At 42.5% G+C, this 12482-nt stretch overlaps 1 protein-coding gene across 5 annotated transcripts in view; it reads right to left on the bottom strand.

Annotated features, from left to right (window-relative positions):
• kif21b (kinesin family member 21B) overlaps positions 1–12482 on the bottom strand; it is a 60305-nt gene that overhangs the window by 20284 nt on the left and 27539 nt on the right. For 3 of the 5 annotated variants that reach the window (XM_041033962.1, XM_041033963.1, XM_041033966.1), the window contains exons 7-26: positions 12171–12286; positions 11490–11685; positions 10183–10372; positions 9971–10034; positions 9232–9462; positions 8346–8478; positions 8111–8249; positions 7704–7892; positions 7359–7558; positions 7144–7251; positions 6146–6462; positions 5871–6054; positions 5288–5491; positions 5048–5149; positions 4395–4560; positions 3835–3895; positions 3596–3644; positions 2584–2828; positions 1272–1340; positions 1002–1112 (exon numbers count right to left, since the gene is read on the bottom strand). In XM_041033962.1, coding sequence (XP_040889896.1) covers positions 1002–1112; positions 1272–1340; positions 2584–2828; positions 3596–3644; positions 3835–3895; positions 4395–4560; positions 5048–5149; positions 5288–5491; positions 5871–6054; positions 6146–6462; positions 7144–7251; positions 7359–7558; positions 7704–7892; positions 8111–8249; positions 8346–8478; positions 9232–9462; positions 9971–10034; positions 10183–10372; positions 11490–11685; positions 12171–12286 — 3074 coding nt within the window. The remainder of the gene's footprint in view (positions 1–1001; positions 1113–1271; positions 1341–2583; positions 2829–3595; positions 3645–3834; positions 3896–4394; positions 4561–5047; positions 5150–5287; positions 5492–5870; positions 6055–6145; positions 6463–7143; positions 7252–7358; positions 7559–7703; positions 7893–8110; positions 8250–8345; positions 8479–9231; positions 9463–9970; positions 10035–10182; positions 10373–11489; positions 11686–12170; positions 12287–12482) is intronic. The other 2 variants (XM_041033964.1, XM_041033965.1) reach the window with 1 other exon arrangement.

The following is a 12482-nucleotide window of genomic DNA, read 5'->3' as shown; positions in this document are numbered from 1 at the left end:
TTTACAGCAGAGCCAAACGCTGACTGAAATTAATTGCTGACGTTTGTCAGAGCGGAAAGCTGGAATTGATTGTGAACAGGAAAGGAAAAAGGCCGGTTGCTCATTCCAGATTCAGCACATCCGCAACTCACATTAACATGCATCTCATATCCACATTGTGTCTCCATCTGATATAGCTGGAGTACACACTTAGACTTTAAGAGGTGTTTATACCATTCTTTTACCTGTACGCAAACAGGATGAAAGAACATTATTAGAGACAAGCCAATTTGACAACATCACAACAAACTAGAGAATCAAAAACTATTGGAAAAATTACTAATAATTAATGGAATTCTCTCAAATGCACACACTGTCAATAAAAGCTGAGCATTATGTGATTTATTGCAGGTCTGTTTTTTTTTCATTTGTTTACACTAAATTGTATTTGACGTACTCTTGCGGAAAAAAGGCAGATCATAGACATCTGTGTCCTGTGTCGGTACATTTCCAAAGAGGATGTTCTTTTGATTTGCTTCTGTTTCCTGGTAACTCCTATCGGTGGAGTGGAAACAGTGCAATCACACCTTGTTGATAATGTTGCTAGATGCAGCTCTGATAAGCTTGGGGTTCTGGTTTGGATGATCACATCTTCAGTGCCTCTAGAGAGCATTTCACAGCTGTATTCTGTGAACATTTGCACCATCTGTCTCCCCCAGGATGTACATTAACACCAGATGAAAAGTCTTTTTGTGTAAGGGTGGGATTCATCTGAAGATAAACAGCTGGACTACCGCACTTTTAAGAGGCTCATCTACACCACAGACAAAAGCACTTTTCTCTTTTCTCTCGCTGACCTTCAGCCTACCTACAGGGTCAGTAAAGATCTTTGACTATGGAAGAGAACAAAAGAAAAGAAAGGGATGGTTCAAAGTGCGATTGATTTGATCAGATGAGTGTGTGCGAACAAAAAGACAAAGCTGTTCCTGTGAATGTACACATCTGTTCAGGAGTGTACTCACTTGTCCAGAGCAGAGCCTTGGGTTTGGTTGCTGGTGAGCCTTGAGAAGACATTGCGGTCATTTCTAGTCCTCAGAGGAGGGGAGGAGGGGGGGGTGTAGCCATCAGTGGGCCTGATAAGGGGTCAGAGGGTGAGGAAGGTTAGGGATGAGGAAGCACAAGAGGAGGAGAGAAGGACACAGTTAGAAATCGCTAGAAGCAAATTACATTACACAGTCAACCAATGCATTAATTTGCCTAGAAAATAGCTTGAATTTGAGCATTTCATGTACCTGTACGCACGGTCGTAAGATTTCCTCCTCGTTATAGGGGAAGTGTCATAACCCCGGGACTGCCTGGGACTGACACACACACATACACAAACACACACATACTAAGCAGACTTCCGGGGGAGTGCACAGGTGATAGGCACAGAAGGGTGATACACATCTATGTAAACTGCTGGGAATCTGTAAGTAACAAGGGTTTTTTGCAATTTAATGGCATTTCTAGCAGACTAAAAAGCAGCTGACAGACTCATTTCTTTAAATATCAAATCGCACACAACCAGGCTTTCCATCCCCAAGGACTGATGCAAATTTCACTGACTTCTCCCTGAAGCGGTTTCATAACCTAAAAAATGTCAGGCCTCTGGCAGGTTTCCAGTGGTTGTTAGCTTGGAAATGTGCAGTAGGAAATGCATGCAAGTATTTTTAAGAACTGTGACTCCATTATCACAAAATCTAAATATAAAATGATGCTCTTCTCTATAGTTGATATATTTGTGACCTTCCACAGGGTGTTTCTGGTTATGGAATTATGTTTCTATATATCACTTGTTTCTATGAGTAACATGGTTTATGTTTAGTTACATGTTTTCCTGAACTACAGCAAAACAAATGTTTCCCAGAATAAGGATTTGAGATGAGGCTCTCTAACTGAAGAAGACTCAAGAGGCCACACTGCTAGAGCAGTGATTCCCAACCAGGGGTCTCCAGGGGGTTCTACTAATGTGACAAAACTATTTGCTGAGAAGAAGTTAACAAGTCTTAACACTTAGCTACATTTATCTAAGTTAGTTAAATGAATGTTATGAATAAACTGTTCCAGCAGTTGCATATAACTGATATAAATTTGCACTAGTATAACTTAGCCAAAGGTAATGGATCCACTTTTGATAGCTGGCTATATTTTTTGATTATATGTATATTTTGCTTGTTAAAAGTAATCTATGATAGTTGATAGTTAAAAGTAAACAGTAAATGGTTTAAGTTGTAACTAAAAGTAATGAATAAATGGCTGATTGATGTCTAAAATAATAATAAATAAATAAATGGCTGAAATAGTCAGATAAAAGACGTGATAATGGCTGTCGTGTTGATGAAGGGGGTTTGAGCTCGTCTCATAGTGCTGTGGAGGTACTGGACAAAATTTTGAGAACCTCTGCAGAGAACGCTCCACCTTACACAACACTGCACTAATCGTTATTTGTGAGGTGTTGCCAAGCCTCCCCCTTTGTTAGTAACACTTGAGGATGAATGTGGTCAGCTTCATCTCAGTAATCATTATTTTTTAATCAATATATAACATATCTTCATGACTTACAAGGTGTGTCCTCTGACAGGCAGGCTGATGGTGCGGGATGCCCGGTCCCTGTGGTAAGGGTCTCGTAGGGCCAGGCTGAGCCCCAGGCTCCCTGTCACCAGACTCAAGCCATCCTCCTGGATGTCGGTCAGCGAGGCCAGAGATTTGGTGATGTGCGGCTGTTTGCTGCCTGATGAGGGATCCAGGATGGGACCCAAATACTCTGCTGACACCGCCTTCATCTGAGCCGACAGGCGAGGCTCCATCTGAAAATTGTGCATCATTTGTTTAATGGAGGGCCATAGAAGGGAGAATGAAATGAGAAAGAAGGAGAACAGTGGGATTGAAAAACTGGAACATGGAATAAAGTTAATGATTGAATTTAATTAAGGCACAAGGGAAAATTAGGATACAACATGGAGACATCATTCAGCAGGGAAAGGGGCAAAGAGAATACGAAAACAGTAAAACAAACGAGCAAGAAAAGAGAAAGCAGCTGTTGTGCAGGTCAAGCAAAGACTGGATAGAGAAAAAATAACTCAACAACATAATAAAGACTAGAGAACACAGCATTAACAAGAGTATAAGAAGGATTGGTGTCATATCAGGGCTTCTGCTACCATTTTTAAGTGTTTGCATATACTGCCACCTTATGGTTGCAAATAGGAATAGCAGCGACTCTGACAAACACTGTGGCATGTATTGTATGTTGACAGCAAGAGAAACAAGCATTACAGCAAAAATATCAACATCATCTGACAACAGGCAGCGTCATGTGTGATTCATAAAGGTCTGGTAGGATTGACACTGCAAAACACAGCACTTGATCTACCTGATGTTTTTAGCACTGACTGTAAAATTATTACAGTTATTTTAGGAGAAAACTGAGAAGTCATGTTAAAATCTGGGTGTTGAGAAAGTGGACATAAGAAACAAAAAGATTCTGGATTTAAAACCAGTGTCTCTAAATCTGCAACATCTGTAACAGTGCTAAATAACAACTATGAACTTCAATAACATGAACCAGCTGTACCTTTATCTTGAAATCATCTTGGCTGTTGGATTCTTTCATTTGAGATACACTGCAGAAAGAGGAAAAAGAAGGGTCAGGGAAACATCAATGTGAACAGAGAGACACGAGGAAAGGACTACATATATTTTTCAGGTGAAATTTCTACTGAATGAGTGCTGAGAAAAAAAGGAAAAAGAACAACTACACCACAGTGCAGTAAATTAGGTGGTGTCGTGAGGGCAAGCAGAAGGCAGTCTCACCTGCTGTCAGAAGCTTGGCTGAACTCAGAGGGTTCCTCGTCTGTGCTGGCATAACCATTTTCTGGAAGCACACAAAACACACAACTTGTAAGCCCCGCAGAGCACCAGACACTGCCACTTGGTATGTCTGTATGTGCCACAACCTACTACACTACCATAGTTTCCAAGTGAATATCTTTCACTACAGTTTTCAGTGTTAATATATTCTCTAAGACTTATTAAGACTCGTCGTTTTCTGTTTTAACCACACTGCATGTTGTCGTACATGAAAACATTGGTGAAAAAACAACACAAGAAAAAGAGAAAATACAAGTTGAATGATTTTACTGTATTTAGAGATGTGCTGTATTGTTTACTGGAAGTCAGTAGGGTTGAGTAAACAATAACAGCCTTTCATTTCATGCCAAAATGACGCTCATATGTCAACATGCTGTTTTGTGTGAAACACTGAGTAAACAAGTGTATCAAAAAGAGATGAAATGGAAAGGACACAAAGGGACAGAAAAGTAGGTTCAAGGGGACACGGTCTCACACACAGACACACAAAAACCACTCCTCACCCTGCTGTACATTGTGGATGAGAGCCTGGAGTTCAGGGATGTACTCAGCCTTTTCTCGCAGAGCATCAAGGATCATGTGGTTGTGGGATGAGCCAATCACATCTGTCTGTCTCAGCTGGCCCTCCAGCAGTCTGATCTGAGCCTCCTTCTGAGCCACCTGTAAGCTCTGCACACGCACATCACCCAAACAAGGTCAAAAATGGTAATGCACAGACACAATAGTAAAACACTAAAATCTTGGACTATGTATTAAACACGAAACAGGAAATGAGACTGTCTGGTAAATATAGATGTTTTAATTTTCTGAAGGGTATTTATTGATCTTTTGCACAAAGAAATACACCCCTGGCAACCTCGTGCAATACAGAGAGACACCACTAGATGGCACCACAGTCATTTTTCACTGCACCTGCACTTCAGTTGCCTCTGACACTGAGTTCAGAACATAGTAACTTCAATAAAAATAAATTACATCCTTGAATTTTTGCCAGTAGCATTATATTATAATATTATACTAATGGTATAATATTAACAGTAAAACCTAATTTTCAGTTTACTTAATTTAAACAAGGCAAAAACGACTTAAAATAATGACACTAAACTATATTTAATGGTTACAATATGTCAGTATACATTTTTTTCTGTTAACTCACCTTGTCTATAGAGGCCTTCAGGAAGTGGTCCAGCAGGTGGCGTGCTTCAGCCAGGGAGCAGGAGCTGATGACCACAGAGGTGTCCACTGAGTCCAGCTCATCCTGCAGGATGCAAAGCCAGGAATCACATGAGGCTTCCTGATTCTCACAGTGGGACAGCAAATATAAAAGGATGTGTATGTGTATGTGTGTGTGTGTGTGTGTGTGTGTGTGTGTGTGTGTGTGTGTGACTGTTTGTACCTTGGTCTCCTCTATCTGTACAATGGTGGCCTGGCAGTCAGACAGGCTGTCATTGATGTAGTCTATATTGGCGTTCAGCACCTCAATCTCCTCATTAATTTCCTGAAGGAGGCGGTCCTCTGCTTCTGGTCCCTCCCCATCAGCCATCAGTACCTCCCTTTTATGTGAGAGTGCTTCCTGCTGGACCGTCAGCTCCTCTCGCTTCTGACTCAACAAAAACACAAATGCAAGCCAAAAAAAAAGGTCATGATTTTATATATACTATATAATATATCCATGAGCCAAAAAAGCTGCTGACGTAACTTCAGAAAATGCTGAGTTCTGCTGCGGCAACAACTACAGTGTGTACAACTGTCGTTTTGATCCCTTACTTTTTATTTTTAATCACCACTACCACTGCTGATCATCTCAAAGTGTGTAAGCTTTGGCTAACTGTACCGCAACACACTGTCAGAATTTAACAGGAAAACTTGTAAGATTTCATTTAACTCAGCCTCCACCAAGGTTAACCCCCGTAACAATGATTCAGACTGTGGGCTTTATCCACCCCCATGTTAAGTCACAAAGCCAGTGCCATTCCTACCTTGATAAGACGATCCATATCAGCTTCCACGTTAGCAATGGTCATTCTCTGCATGACAATGTCCATAATGCGACGCTCGAGGGCTTGCCACTTCTGACGGGCTGACTTGGAGAAGCTGCTGGCTCTGCTCGCTGCTCCAATGCTGCTCAGGCCTGCTGGCTTACGCTGCAACTTCTTCCTGCTGCTGGGAACAGACAAAGAGACGGCCAGTGAATACACTGTGTGACACTGTGTTATCACACAATTGTCAACACATGAACCCCAGCCCATCTTACCCAATGACCCTGGTTCCATCCATGATCCCCTCGCTCTCTCCCAGGTATCCGAACGCACTGTTCTTGTTGTTCCACTGTCTCACCAGCCCGCTCACGGTCCTCCCGGCCTCGGGTTCAGAGCTGCTCGCTGTGGTGCTGGCTGATAATTCGGCTCCAGAGTCCATAACCAGAGGAGTCTGGTTCCAGCGGGCCACACGTCCAGCCACGCGGTCTGACATGGGTTTAGCTAGGCGCCGCAGGGCCGTCACCTCCTGGGTCTTCCTGCGCAGCACCAGCTCCTGCTGCCGCTTCTGAGACTCCAGTGCTCGAATCTGGTACTAATGGACATATGTCTGTTAGTGAATCTACTTCATCTACTATTTTATTGCTGTTCACATGTTAATTAGATTCCTGAGCTGAATATAACAGGCAACAGGCTTACAAGGTGCTGATGATGAAAAGGGTTTTAAGACTTAAGATGAAACCCTAAAAATAAAAGGATTATGAATGAAGCGTGTAAACGAAAGTGTAAATGTTTTCATGCTCATTAATAAACTCTCTGCTCCAGGGAAAACAAATAAAGATGGATAATGACACAAGTACGGTATGAACTGATCTTCTTAAACATAAAAGTCATACCAACAATCTGTGTGCTGTTTGTACACGACACACATGTAAGCATCCTGCACAGCAACAAAAATCACTCTATACAGTGGTGAAATTTGAGGTTGGAGCATGTTCACAAAAGCTGTAACACAGATTAACCTGATTAATCTTATATATGTATAACGTTGCTCACTATCAGCTAGCTCCCAATAGTTTCCCAATAATCGTATTTGTGCATGTGACATTATGGACCTGAAATACCAAAGGAAATATGTAAATATGTGTTTTAAATGTTTCTTTAGACTCTAGTATCTTGTTTGCAGTGGAACTGCATGGAGTAAAAAATGCATCCAGCAAAAAAAGGGTAAATATATCCCCGCTCAACATACACACACACACGTGTGCAGACTGACCTCCTGACGTCGCTGCTCCTTCTTAAGCTGTGCGATCTCACGGTTCCTCTTTGCCTCCACCATCCTCCTCCTCTGCTGCTCTTCCTTCATCTGCTTCATTAGGGCCACCTGGAAACAGCATTGAGGTCAGGTTTCCTGTACTGTACTAGTATTCCTGCTCAAACTCTAAACATTAGTTTTATCCACACTCCGGCTCTCCTCTCTCCTCCCTTTACCTTGGCTTTCTTCATCTCGTTGACCTCAGCCTGGAGTTTCTTCAGCTCCCGTTCATACCTCCCTTGGTTTTTGAGGAGACGCGCATGCTCCTTCTGTGCCGCTTGTAGCTTCAGCAGGTCACGGTTCATCTCCTTGAGACGTTTCTCGTACTCCTGCTTGATCCGGTTTGCCTTCTCCTCTGTGTAATTCTCCATGGACACTGTGGGGATGTGTAGTAATGTTAATGACCTGTTTTCAGGTAACTTTACTTTATATGACACTTCATACTTTTCTACTAATCAACCCCGTGCTGTGTTTTCAACTACACATTCATTTCTGTAAATTACAAATCCCATGGTGCTCACTGAGGTTCTGCAGCACGCGGTCTCTCTCCAGCTGAGTGTCTCTGATCTTGTTCTGCAGCAGGATGAGCTTCTCCTCATACTGCAGCTTCAGCATAAGAAGCCTCCGCTGGCTGTTCTCAAGCTCATCTATCAGCTTCTGTTTGATCTCGATCTCGCAGGTCAGGTCAGCCAGGTCAGCCTGGAAGTTAGCTGCAGGTCGGGGGGCAAAGGTCAGAAAAACATTTTACATTTTCATTTATTGTGTATTTTTATGTTAAAAAAAAAACACCCCAAAGTCTGTAATGTTTTATTCTAATTGACCTCAGGCCTGAACTGACTCGTGAGATAAAGTCGGATAACCTGTCATGAAACAGGACATAAATCGGTGAGGGGTCTGGTCCTTTTGTAAGCAGCTTTCAGAAACACACCTTTCTCATCTGAGTCTGAGTCTGAATCCACCAGGCTCTCGTCACTGTCAAACTCGTCCTCCTCCTCCCTGCCCTCCTCCTCGTCCTCCCCCTCATCTTCATCACAACCGCTCTCCTCCTGCAGCGGAGACATGATATCCTACACACACACACACACACAAACACTGACATTACACTTTAATCTCGTTCTTTTGGGCTTCAAATGCTTCAGCATTTAGATAAATTTGTACCATACCTCAGTGCAATTGTCGTCTGAATCAATCTCTCCATTCTGTCCGTTTTGTCCATGTTCCCCATTCTGCCCATTCTCCCCGTTCTCATGCGTGTGCAGCTTCACTCGCTTCTTCAGACCTTTCTCCAGCTCTGGACTGAAGGAGCAGAAAAGCATGTTGGTCAAGCCAGATTAGAGCTGGTGGTGCTACAGTAGGTTCATATGGTTATGGGTATCACACACTCCTAACATCCACCATTAGGACTTTGGGAATGTTGCCAAGTGATGTGCGTGCGGTAAAATCAGCCCCCTAAAGTCATTAGCAAAGTCTTCTACAGCTCATCTACCCTCATCTTGCCCTTTTAGCTTTTATGTTTTATTACCAACTTCTCCCCTTTGCTCCCTCTTTTACTACCATCCTGCTTATCACACATCCCATCTCTAAATTCCCATTGACTTCAATCTCTATCCCATTAAACCTCAATTAGCCTGTTAGGCTGTGTACTCTTCTCTCTCATGACCCACTGGCCGACTGAATTAGACCTTTTTGTGTCCAAGCCAGCGTTACTACTCAGCGCTGGCCGCATCCCAATTCTGTACAGAAGCTGGCCGTCCCAAAGCCCTAATCGACTTGTGATGTGCCTCATAAGCTACAGAAGAGAAGGAATGAGGAGCAAAGAGCATATAGGCAGGAACAATAATGTGCTCATCATGGACTTTCAGCTTTTAAAACATACACAGGTTCATTGACAACAGCTTAGAGGTAGCAGTTTGGAGTTTGGAGATATGAAGACATGACAGCTTCCTGGGCCTCTGTGAACCTGACTTTTTGAGTCGTGATTTGATTTTCTACAGTACAAAGTTTTTGGTATAAAAAATTGTGGTAACATCTTGCATTCGTCTTCCTCACCTCATCCTCCTCTGCCTCCTCTCCTTCTTCTTCAGGCGCTCAATATCCAGTTTGGCCCGGCGTAACACATCCGTCATCTCAGCCTCCATGGACATGGGGGCAGGGGAGGAACCAGGGGGGTGGCCTGGGACGGGACTGAGAGTGGAGGAGGGGAAGGGTGAGCGGGAGGAGAGCCGGGCCGCCTGCCGTCGTAACGACTCGTTCATGGCCTCGCTCTCAAGAAGTTTGGTTCTGACAGAGGAGGGAGAAGGGGACAGAAAAAAGAAAAATTTGAATGTTTTTTGAATGTTTTCTTCCAGCTTCATTTTAACGTGTGAAAAAAGTCACTGTGAAATAAAACACAACATTGAAACGGACTTATCTCTAGCTAATTAAAGCCATTAATTCATATTATTTTCAGGGCATAAGACAATTAAATATAAAAAGATTTACATTCTTCCTTTAACAAACAAAAATTTAACTGATAAGCAATAAAGTTAATATTTGGACTTTTTCCCTACAGACAGACTCAGGCTAACAGTTTCCCCCTGCTTCCAGTCTTTCCACTAGGCTTAGCTAACCACCTGCTGGCTTCAGCTACATATTGAATGGATATGAGAGTGACACTGATGTTCTCATCTAACTCTCGGCAAGACAGTAAATTTACATATTTCCCAAAATGTCAAATTATTGTCTTAAAAGCCAAATAATGTCCTCAGTCCAGTCAATAAACTTTCAGTGATGGTGTTTGAGTTCTTACCTAAGTTCTTCAATCTCTCGGATGTAGTTCTGGATTAGAGCCCCGATCTCCTCATTACCCTCACCTAGAGGTTAAACGTAAAAGGAGGCTCAGGTCACAGAAAGCTCTCAGAGGGGTAAAGGTGCAGTGCTGGTAATAAATAATTCATTTTTAATATATGAAAATAAAAAAGATTTAGGATGGTGAACTTAAGAGAAACCGTTCTTACGTACTTGATTTGGTTAGCAGAGTGCTGACCTCATTGGCCAGCAGATGTGTCACGCGGGTGTTGAGGTGGTCAATGGTCTCCTGCATGGCTTTTACCCTGAGGCGCAGTGTGTCATTTTCTCTCTGCAGCATGGCGTTCTCCTGATACAGGTCACTGAACCCCTCCGAACCATCTTCACATGCTACACGCTTCCCCTGCACAGAGAAGCAAACCATCGGCATGAATAACAAGGACCTTGCATTTGACAAATATTTAAGGAAATTTTTTAAAAAAGAAAGAAAAAAAAAACAATTTTAGGGTCAAAGGTCAGACCTGAAAAACAAACGGAAAAATTCTACACTCTCACATATACTTGACATTGCAGTCCAACCAAACAAACACAGTGCTGTTGTTTAAAATGAGTGGGTCAGTGTGTGGCTCTTCACAAGTCACTATTGTTGTATTCTGAATGATGTACACTGAAAAAATCCTGTTGTGTAAGCTTCGAAACAGACACTCTATTTAATCCAGTCACAGATCGCAGACATCATTACCTCCACCAGTCTAACACGCCATTACTTCCAGACTCCAGTCACATCACATCCCTTATTACCACATCGAGGTCAGCCCGCACTCCCCTCGTCACAGTCATACAATCACTTCCCTCTAGTAACCGTGGTAACACTCTTAATCGCATAATAGACTGACAATCCAGCTAAACGACTGCTTGTCTCTTGTAGCCCCATAAGTCAGAGCTGATGACAAAGTGGAGAAATCATGGAATTTCTTTGCATTTTCTTGTATCATACTCCTCCTCTGTTTTTACTGTTTAATGGCCCATACTGGGAGATGAGCACATACAGTACATTGAGCTGAAGGATCAATTTATCCCTGCATTACATAGTGAAATGCTGAGCTTGCACCAATTAATCTCCTCCATACTCAGACTCTGTTTGCACTACAGTAAAGGACATAAATGGATGTGTGTTCCAGTAATGATCTTTAATTTGATATAGTAATATGCTGCTGCAGCCATGGACCCTGCTCATCCTTTAATACCATCTTCTCTTACTTCAATTAGTGTTGTCTTTTTTCTTCTTGTGCTCAGTTACGATTCTCAGCTTCATCCATCTTGTCATCCCTACCTCTTATGGACTCATTGCATCAGTTACCCTGACAGCCTCTTCTTCAACCTGCCACTTTTCATTCCTCATCTCTTCCCCCCCTTTCATTCATCCCCTCTTATCTTTTTTTCTCTGAGCTTCTTCTTGTCTTTATTTTTCCAAATCTTTTTTTGCATTTCTGACTCCCATCCACCCCTGCGTCTCTCACCGCCTTGTACTCCATCAGCTCCATCTGAAGTCGGGCTATCTCAGCACGCAGGGCGCTTATCTGCTGGCTGGTCTTGTCTTGGTTCACCACCACCTTGTTCTTGATGTTTCGGGCACGATTGGCGTACTTCAGCGTGTTCAGCGTCTCCATGAAGTCGCGATCTGATGGACTGACGCAGGCTATCATCACTGTGCGACTGGAGAGAAAGGAAAGATGGAGGCTGTAGGTAACTGTTGATGCTTTACAGGGAGAATGCTGAGGTTGTGCCTGAGTGTGAATGTCTTGTTACCATGAGCAAAACGGAAACTCATTTAATACTCATTGTGTTTCTATTATGCATCTCATCCCACTGAGGGCTTGAGAAAAACCTCTGTAACTTTTTAAAGTCAGTAACCAAACCTGAGGGCTATGGATGCAGCGAACAATCATTTTCATAATTGATTAATCAGTTTGTCCATCAAACATCAGAAAATAGTAAAAAATGGTCATTATAATTTCTCAGAGCCCAACGAGACTGATTCAAATATCATGTTCTATCCAGCCGATGATAAAAACCCCAAATATTTTCAATGGACTATATTACATTATGATATTTTGGCACTTCGCTTGAAAATATTAAGTGTTATTGATTAAATGTGTGTGTGTTTGTTTGTGTGTGTGTTTGTGTGTATGAGTGTATACCTGTTGCCTCCCAGTGAATCCTGCAGCAGACGAGTGAGTTTGGAGTCTCTGTAGGGGACGTGTCCTCCCTTCTTGGTCTGATCTCCTAAAGCACTGATCACATTTCCCAGGGCCAACTAGGACACACACACGCAAACACACACTTTCAGAAATTGTTCACAAACTAGTATAATGATCAACCTGACATTTAAAAAAGCAGAACACAGTGCTGTATGCAAGCATTGTGTGTAAATACACCTGAGGACAGGCAGAGTGGAAGAACTGATGTAAACTTTGTCATTTTCTTTGTTTACATATTTTCTATCACACATA

This window comes from Toxotes jaculatrix, chromosome 3, assembly GCF_017976425.1.
Source record: "Toxotes jaculatrix isolate fToxJac2 chromosome 3, fToxJac2.pri, whole genome shotgun sequence".
NCBI classification, from domain to species: Eukaryota; Metazoa; Chordata; class Actinopteri; family Toxotidae; genus Toxotes; species Toxotes jaculatrix.
The sequence above is the reverse complement of the archived record's forward strand: the minus strand, read 5'-3'. Positions and strand labels throughout refer to the sequence as shown.